We start from the raw sequence: 18,723 nt of genomic DNA on the forward strand, positions 1-18,723 counted from the left end.
ATTTACACTTAGCAACACTCAGATGAAGTCCACTCCTGGACAGAGGTGGGAAAAGTCAGTGAGAGTCCCATCTGCATTAGACGCTCGCTCATAGTGGAACAGGAAACATCAGGGATGTTTCGCATCCCCTATTTCAGCTCTTCCCTTCTGCATTGACTCCACTGATTCTAGGACCACACTGTGCAACAAAACAGTACTCCTGAGAGCTGTTACAAATCTTTAGATCCAAAACCCAGTAAGGCAATCATTTCTCACTGCCCATCAGTTTCCTTCCAGTTCATCTTTCTTCTTGTCTAAACAAGATTCCAAGATTCATCATTATATTCATAACCTTGTAAACACCCTCAAGTCCTGCTCTCACCTCTGCTCTTTGTAGCCCTGGATGAACTCTACTTCATGCCTTCTCTGCATCTGTACCCAGAGAATGACACATCAATGAAGAAAATAAACCTAAACCAATTGACAGAATCAATGTTATATTTACTACTGCAAATTATAAACTGGCAATTTTATTAGTTATCATCTTAAATGAGGCTAAATTACTTTAAAGAAGCAACATGTAAAACTGACAGCCAACTTCACAACAAAACAATGGGTGCCAGAACACTAATATGATACTGCAGGGGAGCGGGGAGGGGAAATCTGCCATATTAGAATTCTATACACGGTGAAGATATTTTTCAAGAATGAAAGTAAAATAAAAACATGTGGAGACAGACAAAATATGAGGTAACATATCACTAGCAGGCCCACTCTTTCAGCAGAATGGAAATATTCCTATACTGTAGCCCAAAGAAACAGAAAGGAAAAAAGAGCAACATAATGTGAAATATATGGAACCCCCTCCCCCCAAAACATTTACCTTTGAAAATGCTAATGTCTTGTCAGGTTTAAAATATATAATTAAAATGCACAACAATAGTATCAATAAATGGAGAGATGAATGCCCTTAAAGGATGCTATAAATCTTGCATTGTTAGAAAAGACAGTAAAGGCATAAATTGATGCCAAACTTTGATTAGTTATGATTGTATGTTGTGCCTCTAGGGAAAACACTAGTAAAATAAACAAAAGAACATAAAATTTCTAAACTAATAGAGATAAAAAGGTTGAATTAAAAAAAACAGTCCAAATGAAGGCTAGAAAGAAGAGGAATATAAAACTGATAAAGCAAGTGGAAAGAACATAATAAAATATAAATTTAATTCTAAATATATCAGTAATTCCATTAGGCTTAGACTAAATAATATAAAAATAAAGATTATATGACCGCATAAAGAAACAAAATCCAACTATATGCTGTTTATAAGGAATATATAAAACACAATAAAGAAACATTGAAAATAAAATTTAAAAATTCTTTGTAAAGATACTCTATGCAAACACATATAGAAATAAAGCTTGTATAACTCTACTAATATCAGGCAAATTAACTTTAAGGCAAATAGCATTATTAAAGATAGAGAAGGATACTTCTAATGATAAAAACCTTAAGTCACCAGGAACCTACAACAGGTCTAAATATGCATGCACCAAATAACATGGATTCAAAATATATAAAGAAAAAATGGACAAATCTTCCAGAAGAAGCTAGTCCACAATCATAACTGTACAAGCAGTAAAAATAAAATCAATAAGGGTTTTGAACAGGGGAGCATTTGACATCTTACTCCCTGGCATATGTCAGTTTGACTTAGATAAACTCATAATTTTTTAAAAAATAAGGGTTTTAAATAATATATACAGCAAATTTGATCTAATGGACATGTAGAACACTACAGCAAATGATTACAGAATGTACATTCTTTGCGACACATAGAGAACTTTTTATAAAAATGATAAGGGCCATAAAAACAATCCCAACAAATTTAAAGGATTGAAATCAAATATAGGATGTTCTCTGACTATAAGGTAATTAGGTAGAAATCAACAACAAAAAGATGCCAAGAGAATTTTGATATATTTAGAAACTAATATATTTTTTAATAATTCACGAATCAAAGATAAAATTCCACTAAAAACTAGAAAACATTTTGAACAAAATATTTTAAATTACATATAAAAACTTATGAGATACAGGTGAAACTGCTTTAGAGAAAAATTACAGCCTTTAAAACATATATGAGAAAAAGAAAGGCTGAAAAATCAATGCACTAAGCATCTATCTCAATAAGTTACAAAAAGAGCAGCAACCCAAATACAAACAAAATAGAAAGAAGAAAATAATTGCAGGAAAAATAATGAAATAGGAAACAACCATACTTAAAAAAAGATCAACAAAGGTAGAGGTTGGTATTTTTAAAAGATTTATAATATTAATAAAGGCCTAGTGAGAAAAAGAGGGGAAAAAAGGCACAACCGATGTCAGGAATTAAAGGGAAACAACTACATATACCAAAATACTGAAAAGATAACAAGATTTTATGCCAATAATTGGAAAGTTTAGAAAATATGGACAAATATTTTTAAAATACAACTTACGAAGGAGAAAATCTCAATAGTCTATAACTATTAAAAGAATTGAATCCGTAATTAAAAACATTTTCATAAAGAAAATTCCAGTCCCAGAAGGAATCGCTAACAAATTTTACCATTTAAAGACAAATACCAATATTATATAAATTTGAGATCAGCATAACTTTAACATTATAAGAGAAGAAAATTACAAGCCAATCTGTCATGTGAACATAGATGCAAAAATCTTTAACAAAATAGGAGCAAACAATGTATGGCAATATATAAAAAGGAAAATCAATCACAACTAATTTGAATTTATTCCAAGAATAAAATGTCAATTATCATTAGGATATTGATCAATATAATTTGCCCAATAACAAAATAAAGAAGAAAAATCATATCATCACGTTTTCAAAAAGTATTTGATAAGATTTAGTATACATTTATGATTTAAAAAATAGAAGGCAATTTTAATAATCCAATAAGTAGTATCTGCAAAAAAAACTTATTCTAAGTATACTTTTTATTAATAAAATGTTGGAAGTTTGAGATCAATAGCAAGATATGGATGCCTGTAATCACTATTACTTTTATTCAAAATTGTACTTGAAGTCCTAACAAGTGAGACAAGAAAACAAAATAAAAGGTAAAAGGATAGGAAAGGAAAAAAGAAAACTCTCATTATTCTCAGATGAAATGTAGGATCATGTACTTAGAAAATTCAAAAGAATCTATATGCAAATTATTAGAATCAACAAGTGAGTTTAGCAAAGTTGCTGGAAATAAAGTAATATACAAAATTCAATTGCATTTCTGTGGATTAGCAATAAACAGAAAAAAATGCTTTAAAAGGTAACATTTATAACAGCATCGAAACTACCAAATAAACACATGGAGAGAAAATATACAAGACCTTGATGCAGAAAATTATACTATTGAGAGACTGTAAAAAGAACAAACTAAACGAGAGTCATCACATTTGAGACATAAATTCTCCCCTAAATTTATCTATACCCTCAATGCAATTCCACTCAAAATTTTGTTTTGTGGAACTTGAAAACTTGATCTAGATTAGCTATTAGAATAGCCACGGCAATCTACACAAGGAATAAGTTGGAAGAATTTATCTACCAGATGCCAAGACATAATAAAGCTAAAATAATTAACACGGCATGGTATTGGTACGCGGACAGACAAACAGACCAATGAGACAAAATAAAGATCCCAGAAACAGATCCAGACCCATGGATACTTGACCCAAGGTAATACTATAGGGGAACAATCTTTGCTTTATACTAATTCATTAACCTGTACATGTCTACCTTATGCATTTTTCCATATGGGTGTTATAGTTCACCATAAAAACTTTTTAAAAACACATGAATGTATTGATAATTGAAACTAAAATAATAGTAAGGTAACACAGACAGATGAAATTGTTACAAATCACTATTACACTAAATATGAAATTAAATGTGAAAAGACTAAATTCTGCCATTAAAAGAAAATTTCAAGTTATGTTAAACAACAAGACTTAGCTATATGTTGTTTACAAAAAGCACTTTTAAAATAATCAAAAAATTATGAAAATACAGAGGTAAGCAGAGAAATAGCAAGAAAATGTAAATTAGAAAGGAGTGTCAAAGTAGAAATTAAATTTAAAAGCATTAAAATGTATAAAGACACACTGTGTAATGAAAAAAGACACTGTTTATGAAGAAGACATGTCATAAATCTGTATGCCTCAAACAATACAACAGCAAGAAATGTAAATAAAAGTTAAACTGCAATTATAACTTGACAAAAATATAGTTATACAGAAAGGCTTCAATATACCTTCTGAGCCTGATTAAGAAAAAAGGAAGACAGAATAAAATTATATAAGTTTAGGAATAATCAAAAGAGATATAGATACAAAAGAGATTTTTTTTAAAATTTATATAATCTATGGCAACAAATTTTAAAAATTGGATAGTTTCTTATTAATGACTCTGGTAACAAGGGAAAACTCAAGTAGGCCAATTATAACAGACTACATTGGAATGATGGTTAAAGGCCTACCATTGTGAACGTACCAGGACCAAGTGATTTTATAATTTATTTCAGCTAACTTCTATATTATTTAAATTATTTCCAAATGAAGGAAAGGATAGAAAATTTCCTAAATACATTTTACGAAGCCAGCAAAACTTTAACACCAAAACCTAATATAGTACTAAAAAAAAAGCAAAAGAAAACATAATCTCACTTAAAAATATAGATGTAAAAATTCTAAATAAAATATTGGCAAGCAATACTCAGAAATGATTCAAAAGAATAACATCCTGTGACCAATCAGAGTTTCATTCAAGAAATGCAAGAGTGAAATTCAATGTGATGAAGAATATTTACCAAAATCAACAGCAAACATCATTCTACTTGTGAAACAATAAAACCATTTCAAATAAAATCAGAACACAGACTGGGATGCCCACTATTGCTGTTATCACTCATCATTGTCTCGATGAGTCTAGCAGATGAAATAAACACTAAAAAAAAGATACACTATTTTTGCTAATTACGAAATTGTATATTTGAAAAATCCAATAGACCACAGTTTACAAAAAAAAAAAAAAACCTAGTAGAAGTAATGAGAATATTTGATAAGGTAACTCTATGATATAAAATAAATATATAAAAGTCATCACATTTTTACTATTCTGGCATAAGTACCCAAAAACAGAAACGAGAAAAATATTTCATACCCAAGGGTGATAAACTATTGGTATGGACTGAATGTCGGTGTCCTCCCTAAAATTCATATGTTGATATCTAATCCTCAATATGACGATTTTTGGGAAGGGGGCCTCTGGGAGGTGATTGGGTCATGAAAGTGGAGCCCTCATAAATGGGATTGGTGCCCTTATAAGAAGAGGCCAGAGCGACAGCTAGCTCTCTTTCTACCACATGAGGATACAATGAGAAGTCGGCAGTCTGGACTCCAAGCAGAGAACTCTCACCAGAACCTGCCCAGGCTAGCACCCTGATCTCAGACTTCCAGGCTTGGGAACTGTGAAAATAAATTTCTGTTGTTTATAAATCACTCAGGCTATGGAACTTTGTTTTAGCAGCCCAAACTAAGACAAATACCTAGGAATAAACTCAGCAAGAAAAGCACACAACTTTTATGACAACTATAAAATCATACTGAAGGATAAATTTTAAAATCTGAGCAAATGAAAAGACATCCATATTTTTACATGGGAGGATTTAATATCAGGTCTCTTAATATCATAAAATGGGAATAAAAAAACAAGTAAAATATGGGTTCCTAAAAGAGAAAAGGGACATTAGGTAAAAGCTGAGGAAATCTGAGTCAACAATGGACTTTAGTTAATACTAATGCATCAATATTGGTTCATTAATTGTAACATATGTATTATACTAATGTAAAATGTTAATAAGGGAAACTGGGTGAAGAGTTTATGAAAACTCTCTGTACTATCCTCACAATTTTTCTGGAAATCTAAAACTTCTAAAACAAAGTTTATTTAAAAAAGCATATATGCAAGACAATCAGGAAAGTTTAAAAAAAAAAGTTCAAGTAAATGGATAAAAGTATCTTAAAGTTTAGAGAGATAAATTCCCAAGAAAACAAATAAATGAATGAAAAAGAATAGTGAAAGGAAATATACTATAAAGCCACTTTAATTAAATCAATATAGAGTACTAGTCTAGGAATATATAAGTAGATCAATCAGTAGAACAGAACAGAGAATCCAAAAATAAAATTCAGTTTATATGAGATTTTAACATAAGACAAAAATGTATTTCAATTCAATGGAAAAAAAAGCAATTATCTGATAAATGGTGCTGGCACACTGGCTACTCATCTGGCAGAATATAGTCAGTCCCCAATCTCATATTATAAAATTAAAAAATTCCAGGTGGAGTAAATATGTAATGTAATAAATAAAGCTTCGAAACATTAGAAGGAAATGTAGGAAACAGCACTTACAATCTGTTTCTTAACCAGGAAGAAAAGATAACCATATTTGAGTTTATAAAAATAGAAAACAATTAATGTTGCAAAAGCTATCATAAACAAAAGTAATTAAGAAGCAAACAATAGATTTGGGGAAATACTTGCAAAAGAGATAATATATAATGAGATAACAGATAATTAGTAATCGTCGCCAGTATACAGAGTTCTTAAAAACTGGCAGAGGATGTGTGGCTCCACAGTGTAGTGGTTAGCACGTATGCTTTACATACAGAAGGTCCCGGGTTCGCGCTCCAGATGGAGCCACAGACCATACTCCTGGGTGTGCCAGGCGCCTTCAGAGATCCAGTTCTTAAGGGCAATATCCATAGGTCAGGGGTGGAAGTGGGGGGTGGGGGAGAATTAAAGAGAGGAAAAAAAAAAAATGGCAAAAGATAAGCAACCCGATGGAAAACTGGGTAAAGGATGTGAAAAGAGAGTTCATGAAAACAAATCCACAAAGCCAAAGCATGAAGATGCTCAAACTAACTAGTAATTTGAAAAATGAAAATTATAGTAAAAAAAAATCATATATCACTCTACACCCAATCAGATAAAAGAAAAATTAGAGAGCAATAATACCAATTGCTGACAGGATAAAGAAAAAAAGTGAAAATTGTTTACAACTGTTTTGAAAGCCGTCTGAAATATTTTTAATAGTACGCAAATGATAAAAGTAAGATGCAGAGAAGAGCATACATCATAATTTCATTTTCTAAAAGTGAACATTGATCACAACCCAAAACTGTATGTGCACCTGAGTATGTGTGTGAAAAGTGAACATGGAGACAAACACAGGAAACTCACCAGATTGCTAACAGATTACTGGCAGTGTAAGGGGAGAGAAGGGTGTGCAGGGGTTGGAAAGAAAAAATGGGCAGAATGTATAATATGATTACACCGATGTTAAGGAAATTCTTCAAAAACCTGCTACAACATGGATTAGGATATAACGTGATGGGCATGACCGTCTCTCCTCCCCATTCCCCATTCTCAGTCTACCTCAGTCATTTGCATTTCCTCGTCCACTGAACTATTAGTCCTATAAAACAGATCTCGCAATCTTTTCTTTTGTGCAGTTTGTGACAATCTTACTAAAAAATACTGTTTTCCATTGACTGTTACCCCACATTCTACAAAACTGAATTTCTGGACTCCACTTTTCAAGTTGGGGTGCAGTTTTACACACAAATGCAAGTACCTATACATAAAGAAATTAAGAAAAATAAGGGGTTGGTGGTGGTATATTTACTGATTGTTAGGTGTTCATCAAATGAAAAAACTAGCATAGAAAAATAGGCATAAAGTATTCTATTTTAGTAAAAACAAACAAAACCCTAATGATAAATGTATGCTTAAATACTTTTAAGTGAAAGAGAAAGCTTCGGAAGGCCTTTGGCTCAGATTTCATAAAAGGGCGGGAAGTAGAGGGGAAGGGGCAGATTACTAGCTTTGCTTTTATACCTCTGCATCTTATTACTTCACTTATTACAATAAACAGAAATATGAAAACATTAAATAGTGAAACCAAAGCTTAATTGCAAACAATATAATAAAATAAATTGGGTATCGATTAGTACCTACCTCATAAGACCTGTTGTGAAGATTAAATGAGATAATTTATATAAAGTGTTTAGCATATTGCTTAACATGTTGCAAATGCTCAATAAATGTTAGCTACAGAGAGCAGTAGAATTGATGAAGCTGAAAAGATAAGGCCTCTGAAAAAGACCAGGCACTTTTTTCTATACTACTGAATCTGTTCTCTTTTGGTATACAAGGATTCATATTATGGTAAACATGCAGCTCATTAAACACACTTTCATTGACAGTATACATAAAATTACTAGATAAATAAGCACTTAAACAATAAAAAGGAGATGGCAATCTTTTTTGCCTTGATGGCTATTTTAAGAACTTCACAAGGCACTATGCTTCTATCACAACCACTTCAGGTGACAGCTTTGAATGCCTTGGATGTCTCCCCCATGTTAGAGGAGACTTAGAATACAGTTTGTACAGATTGGAGAGTTATGTTATTGATCTTTCTGAGGGCTTGTCCAAGAGGGAAATCCACTCCTAAATGTAGAAATTTCAGTCCCAATTCTGAAAATTTCCTTGCTAGTCTCTCTAAAAGCATGTAAGTTTAGTTATAACCTTCAAACTGAATTTGGTCCATCAATACTATTCTTATTGTCCAATGAAACATTAAAATAAGTTCACGAATTATGTATGTTATTAATCTTGCTACTTACATGGAATTGACTTTTTCTTCAGGGCCTTGCACTTGGCCTGTCACAGTGCCTTTGCTGGTATTCTTCACCCAGCCAACCACTCCTATTTTCTTAGCTTCATCTTCTGTGTACTGGTTCAGGAGAGACAAGAGAAAGGAAGTCCATCATCAAAAGTCTGAATTCATAATATACTTGATTCTAATATTTAAAAAGTACTAAGCTGATAATTGTTTTCCAAGAATATAGTCTATGCCAAAAAATTGTGCAGGTAACCACAGCAATACCTCTATTTATAAGAACCTTCACTTAAATGTATTTTTTTTATTATTATTAAATTCCACTTTTAATGAAGACAGCACATTATGGGAAAATAAACTGATAGTGGGAATTACTTCAGAAAACAGTTTCCATGATATGTTTGGGATCCATAAAATTCAGTTGCCTTGCTCTCATGTCTGGTAACACTAAATTGCATTGTTAATTTGAGTTCCAAATGATGATCACTCTGAAATTCTCAATCCCTGAGGGAAAATATACAGTTATGGTCAATAGGAAGTAATGGATTAATATATTCCGATGTTTTCTGTTGGCTCTGAACTTGCCACACCAATGTTATAATTCTCTATTGGTAAATTTATTTCTCCTATTATACTCAAGAGTTTTTTTTTTAATACCTTTTCTGGGTTCCAAATTCAGTCATGTTATCAGCAAATGAAAACCTAGCAACATTTTGATTTTGAATTATATTAACATCATAATAAAATTCCTATGGATCTAGACCTTTTAAAAAACATGCTTTTCTCCTGTTTGGAAGGCAGGGTGACCAAGATCTCTATACTCCACATCCCCAACTGAACAAAAGCAACACAAACACGGATGGTTACAGCTAGGATGGTTACAGCAAGGGTTGATGTAGGAGCTCTCACAGGTAATAATAAAAAAGGAGACAATCTGAACTGTAGGGGATGCAACTATCTCAAAATGTGGAGACTCTATAGGTGAGAACATGCTGAACACTCAGAAGTTAGAAACGGAGAACTAATCTAGTGACTGCCAGCTCAGATAGTAGGTGAAAATACAAGCCATATTTAATTTTTAGGAAATGAGTATATTCATAAAATACAAATTTAAAGGCAACTTCTGAAAACCTGGGGAACACGACGGTATGCAACATGAGCATTTTTTGTTTTGCAATTCGAGATTTTATACCCTTGCCTAGAAGGTTTCTTCCATTTAAAACAAGTGGAAAATCTCATACTTTGTATTTAATATACCTGATCAAAATGTTTAATTTGGTCACCGAAAAAGAGGTAGTTTTGAAATTCATAGAAAACATTAACTAAAAGCTAAGAAGGCTGTAATGTTTTTAATACACTACTTTTTAAAGATAGCTTTAATAAAAATCTCACCAGTAATTTGTATGTGAAGGAATACAAATATGTCTACATTTGCTGTCAAGGACAGGAAGCAAGCAGCAGACTAGCACTAAGTAGGAAACTGTTTTATCTTTGTGATTAGAAACAAACATGGTGGGGTGGGGGTAGGGGGTGGTGGCAAAAAAATATAATGAACATATTGTATTGACTTACCATTCTGAAGCAGACACCTGTATAAAAGATGAAAAGAAATGTCAGCTTGTCTACCTTTAAAAATATTATAAACATCCTAACTTAACTTTCATCTATTTTGTTAAATAGTAACTAAATGAAACTAACAAAACTTTTAATATCTGAATGTGTTCAAAAGGTGTTTTTAAAAATTATTTTCTTTTAAAATAAAAACAGAAAAGGAAGATTGCTTTTGGAGAAAAAAATAATCTAAATATTTCATTTCATTTCATCTGAATATTTCGTTCAAAGTATAATGAAATGCCAAACTGTATATTTATTCTACTTTACAATGCTAAATAAAACAAAATGCCTATTACAAGGACAGCTGAGTATATTTGACATAAAATTTACCTATCCTCAGCTCTTAGAATTTCTTCTTCAAGTACAAGGGCTAAATCTAAGTTTAAATAAAATATTTGTTCTAATTTTACTGCCACATTCTGGAACAGGCAAAACTCCAGGGACAGGAAACTAATCAGGGGTTGCCAAAGGCCGGGTGCAGGCAGAGAGAAGTGCTGCAGAGGGGCACATGGGAATATGGGATAATGAGACTGTTCTACATGTCAGCTATAGTGGTGGTTACATGACTGTATGTGGATTTCAAAATTCACTGAACTGTACACTAAAAGGGTAAATGTTACTGAATTAAAATGATACCTTAATTTTTAAAAATTAAAAAACCTTGAAAAATAACACGGGATAGATCAAACCAATCTCCAGAGAGGTCAAAAGATATTGCTTCTGCATACAGCAATTAAGCCTGGTTAAGAAAATACAGAAGAAAGAATCAGTGACTTGGGCAATTTTATGTAATTTTATAAGTGGATTTATAATAATAAGAGATATCACTTGTTCCCTGATCATAGTGTATTGAGGTACCAAATGAACATGAAGAAAAAGAGTATAAGCAATATAGACAGGATAATACCACAAATGGAATTTTTGTGGGGCTATAAAAAGATTTTAAAAGATATATATAAAGTGTGGAGGAATGATGAGTGGGAGGTATTGATCTGAAGGGAAATCAAAAAGGCAATCTCTTATATAGAGGGAAAGACATTAGCTAGTAGATAAAAAAAAGGAATTGGCAGAAAAGTGAGAAACTTCAGTTAAACCAGACCATGTAGAAGACAGACAACATAACAGAAAACAGGCAGAACTGTGCAGAAATGCGCAGTCGTTTTATCCTAAGAGTGAGGAGATCTCACAAGACGCTGACCGAGTTGAAGGTTTTGGTCAAGGCTGCTCTGACCACATTCCCCTCTGAGTTTCTCAGCAGTGAACGGCCCTTTATGATGTTGGCATTATGAAAAGAAAGTGCATGCGACTGAAGTAAACAGAAAGTGGAAACATCGAAGAGTGATCCATGGACCAGCAGCACCAGCAGCACCTGAGAGATTTTAAGCTTTCCTTCCTTTTTTTTTTTTTTTTTTGGTGGGGGTAGGGGGATGACATTTTTTAAAAATTGAGATATAGTTCACATAACATTAAATTCGCCCTTTTCAAATGTTCAAAGTATACTAAATACACAGAGATTTTTTTTAGTATATTCACGACATTTTGCAACCAGCACCACTACCTAATTCCAGAACATTTCCATCACCCCAAAAGGAATCCCTCCCTTACTTTTCCCTTTAGCAGTCATTCCCTATTCCCCATGTCCCCTATCCCTCAGGGAAGTCAGGGCCAAGGCCTCTGTGATTTCCTCAGCCTTTCCCTCAAGGAGTCCGCTGTAGCTCCAGTCATTATATTTACCCTACAATCAGGAAGAGGGAGGGTACAAGGGGAAAACCCCTGGCTAAATCAGCACTCCCCTCCACCCCCACCCCCAAGCCTCAGCCAAGGACTGGGCTGATGTAATCCTTCCCACCTCTAGCTGTAAAACAAGGCACCATATAACCTCCCTGACTTTTCCTATCACTCCACACCAAAAAATTCTGCAGCAAAGATCATCTTGAAGCACTGCATCCAGAACTGAATAGTTGAGCTCCCTCTAGATTTTACAACTTATTTCTGGAGGAAAGCTTCTTTGCTCTTGTGATAGCTCCTTCTTTGAAGAGGAATATCCATTAGCAGGACACCCCTGGCCACTCTCTACCCTCTCTACCTGTTCCTGACTCCTCAGAAATATGCAGTGACTTATCTAATGCGTTAGTGTGGAGAGAGAAAAAGGTACATAGCCTGACTGCTTCCTCTTCCTCCTTCTCCTGGGAGGGAGTTACCTCAGGGATTATACCTTCTACTCTGCCAGTGGAGGAGGCCTGCCTATGCCTGGCTGGGTATGTTTCATTCTGCAATACAGATTATTATAAAGTCCACTTACCTGAAGATACACAACAAATCCCCAAAACTCTGCTTTACTCTTTGTCTTACTTGTCAATCAATAACTCACACAATGAAGGGGGGTGTTATTTATTCAGACCCTCAACCATAAAACCTATTTTAAAGCCTTAGAAGGAATGTGCATCAAGAGGTGTCAGGACCTCCAGCCCATTAACTTTGTGAAGCAGTGAACCATGTGGGAATTAACCGTTCGAAGCTCCATAATCCACTTGGAATGTTCTCAGAATCTTTCTGAGAGTCCTGATCCCTAGTTTGAAGCATACTTTGCAACAGAGGGAGGTACACATAGAAAAAAAGGAAAAAGTGAACGTGGAGGGAGAATTTCTGCAGTTTATTGGCACTGGATGGAACAGAGCACTCACGGGGCAAGGCCTGTCTTGGAGAAGATGCTTCTCTGGGCTTTTGTGGCCTCTCCACTTTGCTTCCACCTCACTTGTTAAAGAGAAGGGAAGCTGATATGACATGCAGGTTTTTTACAGACACGTTGCTCTGGGAACTGGGACACACATCAGCCCCTTCAGTTATGAAAAACTCAAGCACAATATGCTGGAGTTAATCAGCTGCAACTGTACCTCACTTTGTGGAAAGGTGTCAGTGAGAAACTCTGAGGTGAATATGTGCAAAGCAAATCATAGTTTATGTCTACAAAGAAATACTGACATTTAAAGAACTCGATGAATTTTAAACATCAGCATCCTTTCATGTGAAATCAAATTTTTCTATTGTAAAGTACCCCTTCATTCTGGGTTCTGACTGCATGTCAATTTTGAATGCAGTAAGGCATCTAGTTGCCACCTTACAAAGCAGCCCTTGATGATTTTAAACATCTTTCATTGTAAAGAAGGTCTTCTTTATATGGAATAAAATTCTGCCTCACTTTAACCTTTCTCCATCGATCCAGGGTCTGTCCCTGGGGCCACACACCATGGCATCTTTTTAATAGTTGAAACAGCCATCGCACTACTGTTTCTTCTCCAACCCAACTACCCCAAGCACTTCGATTTAATTTGAAACACTTTAGAAGTCTCCACCAGAAGTACAGCTTGTAGGGTATATAAAAACAAGCCACCAGCTTGACCCTCAAAATGCTGTCCTTATTGTCTAATGGCAGACACGTATATGAGGATACAAATAACTCCATTGGAAAACAGAATGGATTAAAGAGAAGTAAAAACGAGAAGTAGAACAGAACTATAAATGAAATGCTATAGGAACCAAGGTGAGAAAAGGAATTAGAGTTAGCCATATTTATGTTTCTGGACTGTAATGTACTAAAATATTCAACTTCTGAAACAACTTTTCCATTTAGCTGTCTACATAAGGAAAAATGTTTACACCTAAATCATGTGGTGTCTGACAAAGCTATTTAATGATTCATCCCAATTTCATTAGAAACAATCTTTTAAAAAATTGCTATTTATTTTGGTAGTCCAATACGCTACTCCTATTCTAAAACTAAATTAATACTGTCAAAAACAAGCTGCTGAATTTCCCGAGCACAGATCCCAACAGATTGCCACAATCCATTTCCATAGGTATCATCGGTATTCATCTGTGAGCTGGTAAAGCATCAAAGAATCTACACACAACTTAATCAATCAAACTTTTAGATTATATTATTCTAGATGTAACTGTAATAAAATAGTTATAAGAACATTGTAAGCCATGCCACGGTTACAAACGCTCTAAAAACACAGAAGGTCAGTCCCTCTCTTCTGTATCCCTCATCCCAAAGCCCCCAGTGCACCAGAAGTTGGTGGGAAAAACACATATGGAGCTTAGAGAATGTGGAGACTAAAAAGTAGAGACTGAAAGGGAGAGGAATAAAAAAAGTAACTCAACGGTGGAGAAAGCTGACAAACTAGATCTCAGCCAGGTGCTCAAGGTTCACATCAACAGTGCTAAGTCGTACTGATAGTGCGTACCCTTGGTATAGTGTGATGAGAGTGGCATTTTACCTCTGTGGTCTTCCTCTCAATAACCCATAACCTCAGTCTTAGCATGACAAAAATATCAGACAAATCCCAATTGGGGAGCATTCTAAAAAGTAAGTTACCTCAAAGTACTCCTCAAAACTGCCAAGGTCATGGAAAACAAGACAAGTCTGAGAACCATCACAGCCTAAAGAAGTCTAAAGGGACAAAATGACTAAATGTAATATGATGTCCTGGAAGAAGCCTGGAAAAGAACTTTAGGTAAAAACTAAGGAAATGTGAATAAAGTACAGACTTTAGTTAATAAAAATGTATCAATAATGGCTCACCAGTCATGACAAATATATGGCAAATGTTTCATACTAATATAAGATGTTAACAATTGGGGAAACTGTATGTAGGGTATACAGGAACTCTATATTATCTTTCCAACTTTTCTATAAATCTAAAACTATTCTAAAACAAACAAAAAATATTTTTAAAAAGTAGAGGAAGAGAAGCAGCAATGGAAAGCAGCAGTATGCCAAGAACTTTGCAGATGGACCTGAGAAGCAAATTTACTATTTGTAATATCATTTCTATAAATGTATTTTCCTGAATTTCAAGCGACCAACTTAAAACTAATTCTTGGAATACAATTTGTTTGTAAATTAGAGTGTATGTATTTGAGAACAAAGCACGATATATTTGACCCTTAAAACATATGGATTGTCATTTTGTTACCAAGGATGTTTTAAACTCAAACAATCTAAATGGAAATATAACAACACATCTTGTTTTTGATGAAAAAATATTGTCATAAACTTCATGAAGCCAATTTAATTCAGTGATCAGTTTTCCAGGACAGGATAGTTAAATCATTTTTCATTTTTACCATGTTCATTTCTATGTCATTGAAACCATTTTCATTGGGAATATTTTCCATTTTATTGTTTTTATGGTAATTTTATCACTTTATATTTTGTCCATATTAAATATTGCCAATGATAGCTTCCTCCACTGTAAATTTACTGTCATAGCCATTATTTCTAACAAGGCAGTTTATATTAAGATTTTATTACTCCATACTTTTAAATGAAAAGTTTACAATGTTAATTTTACAATGTTCCCTTTAATTACTGTCCATTTTATAGTTTTAAAATTAAATTTTTTATTTTGTATTATCATCAATTATTTCATCATAATCATTATGAATTGCATAAAAGTCTAACAGTTTGTATTTATTTTAGATAATCCATGAGAAAACTGTAAGACACAGAGATACAGACTGATATATAGAAATAGTGACAGACAGTGTGAACAAGTGAAGGTTCAAATCTCAGCACCACCACTTAACTCACTATGTAACCTGGGAAAGTTCTTCTCTATGCCTCAATTTCCCCATCTGTTAAATGAGGAAATGGTTGAGGTTACAGGGTAGAGGATTAAATAAGACAATGCATGTAAAATATTGAGTACAGAGCTTGGCACATCCTAAGTTCTCAGCAAATGCTGATGTGTATTTCTGCATATACGTGATTGTGAATTTGTCTCGCAAACTATGCCTTGATAAATTAATAGTATATAAGTACTCTCTTCCATTTAACATTCTGCAAACTATAGGACTTATTGCCCTAAAGCTCATTTTTTAACCCCCACTGTTTTGGGATAGTACTTTTATCTTTGCTATATTTGTACTGTTGCCCAAAATTGATCTTCATATACCATGTGACCATTATATGCACAAAATGTGCAATTATACAGTTAAAATCAATAGTAATACATTATATATTAACAGAAAACATCGAACAATGGGAACATACAGGTTTTAGAGTTAGATGCAGAATTAAATCCCATTTGCCAACTTCGGGCTTGTCCAAACCTACTGAACCTCTCTGTACTTGTTTTCTTATTGTTAAGACAAGAATAAGATATATATTTCACAAAATTGTGATAAAGATTAAGTAAATAATAGTAAGATGCTTGGCACATGGAACATACCCAGTAAATGTCACAGATGTACATACACACACACACACACACACACACACACGCACACGCCTTAACTACTGCCACTTTTGTCCAGCAGACCAAATATTTTGTAAGGTAATCTTTGCCACCATGTTAATATTTTATGAAATGTGTTTCAGTGACTTATTGTGGCACTTTTCAATCCAGAGTACCATACCCCTAGATGTACCCAAAGATTTTCTACAAGGTACAAAGCCATGGATTTTAAGGAAATCAATTTTCAGATCCTCAACTTCCATATGTATTCTTTTCTAAAACTGAGTGAGAAGGCATCTGTGCCTGCTGTTTCTCCTGTCCTATCTTCCTTTACACAATCACTCCTCGAAAGAAAGGGTCCTCTTTTTACAAAAGGCATACTCTCACCCACCTTAATCTTACTCTGGCACCTTGCTCCAAAAGTGTAAAAACCTCTAAAGTCCCAAAATAAAAAGATAATTGAACCCTTCCTTTAATCAATATTTCTCCTTATTTAATAGATTTCCAATACAAATTTACCTTTTTAATTAAATATTTATCATACTTTTAAATGTATTTATATTATTTTCATCAATTGTTCTAACAATAATTGCAATAGTAAGTCAGAAGAAAAAAGACCAATAGAACTTTCTGGTCAAAGAAAATTAAGAAAATATATTTATATGTGTATATATATATAAGTGTATATATATACACTTATAAGTGTATATATATACACTTATAAGTATATGTGTATATATATATATACGCACACACATATACTGTACATACATACTGCAGAAAAGTTTGATAGACGATCAATAAGAAACTCTCAAGTGTAACAACAGGATAAAATTGTGGAGGTCCTGGAATGGATATCAAATTCAAAAGGAAAAGGTATGATGTAAAATTTCCCATTATTAAAAATGAATTATGGTAAATATTAAATCACTACCATATTCCTATTCCCTTGGATAAATTCCAGTGATTTAACATTAATTTAAAAATAACAAGTTACAATAAGCCAAACATTACATCCTTTGCAACTATTTAAACTTATGATGAAATAAAAATTAGATAACAATAATTCTTTTAAGAGCTACAAGGGGGAAAAGAGTATAATCTCCAACAAAGTGAACCCTCAATCATCCCCTACATGTCCTCTCTGAAATTTATGTCAAGGCCAGTGGTTTCAGTGGCAAGTAACGGGAGCACTAGTTCAAAGGTCCTCTCCTATTTTCTTGCCCAAGGTCGTTTCTCCCCCACGGCAGGGGGCCGAAGGTCCTTCCTGTCTCCCGCGGGAGCCCCTCCCTTCCCTTTCCCGGTCCGCCGCTCCTCCCCCCGCCCATCCCAGCTCCCCGGCGCCTGCGCGTTTGCCCTCGTTCCCGCCGCGGCTGCTGTGTCACGGCCCAGCGGAAGTCCCGGCTACAAGGGGAGGGGAGCCCTGGTCTCAGCCTCCTCCCCTTCCACCCGTAACGCCGCTTTGGTCTCCTGTTGTAGCGGGGTCTCCTACCCTGCACTCTCCCGAACACCTCGTAGTCCACGGACTTGAGCCCTGCGGTAGACATGGCGGCAGCGAGTCCTCTGCCGAGAAGCCGGAGCGGGGCTCGGGGCGCAGCGACTGCGGCGGCCGCGAGAGGGAAGGGGCACATGGGACAGTGTGGCGCCCCCCGCGCCTGTCTTCGGTCCCGGACGCCGGCGTGCCGGGGTCACGCGTCGGGAGACGGCAAATGAGACTGCGAGGCGTGGGAGCGAGGACGGCCCCGCACGACCGGGAGAAGAGGCCGCTGGCGCCCGGGCCTCCGTTCCCTGCCCCGCTTCCGGTGGGGCCGGACTGGCCTCCGGCAGGGATGCGTCCGCCGCGCGCTCCCTACGATTTACTGCTCATTTCTGAAAGTTTGTAAATACAAGCCGAAGGCTGTGCCCACATATCACTAGTTCGATACCCTAAAATGATAGCTTCTGAGATGAAAGACCTGCTAGCTTGGTGGTTAGAGTATTTGGTTAGTGAATTCTTAAATGTTTAGGCGACTGCCAAATATATCAGGCGATTTTGCACCAATTCTTAAGGTGACGTTGGCATCCTTTTCATCTCTATTAAGTCATAAAGGCTTGAATCCATATTCTAAATGGGTTGTGATATATTCTGGGTCAAGAAA

The 18,723-nt window shown here is 34.9% G+C and overlaps 1 protein-coding gene across 1 annotated transcript in view; it reads right to left on the reverse strand.

The window, feature by feature from the left end:
- Positions 1–18,477, reverse strand: part of ACYP2 (acylphosphatase 2) — a 117,484-nt gene extending 99,007 nt beyond the window's left edge. The window contains exons 1-3 of the mRNA XM_011363963.2: positions 18,078–18,477; positions 10,302–10,318; positions 8,734–8,843 (exon numbers count right to left, since the gene is read on the reverse strand). Coding sequence (XP_011362265.1) covers positions 8,734–8,843; positions 10,302–10,318; positions 18,078–18,216 — 266 coding nt within the window. The 5' untranslated portion in view covers positions 18,217–18,477. The remainder of the gene's footprint in view (positions 1–8,733; positions 8,844–10,301; positions 10,319–18,077) is intronic.
- Positions 18,478–18,723: the final 246 nt, after the last annotated feature.

The sequence above is a fragment of the Pteropus vampyrus genome, unplaced genomic scaffold, assembly GCF_000151845.1.
Source record: "Pteropus vampyrus isolate Shadow unplaced genomic scaffold, Pvam_2.0 Scaffold91, whole genome shotgun sequence".
Classification (NCBI taxonomy): domain Eukaryota; kingdom Metazoa; phylum Chordata; class Mammalia; order Chiroptera; family Pteropodidae; genus Pteropus; species Pteropus vampyrus.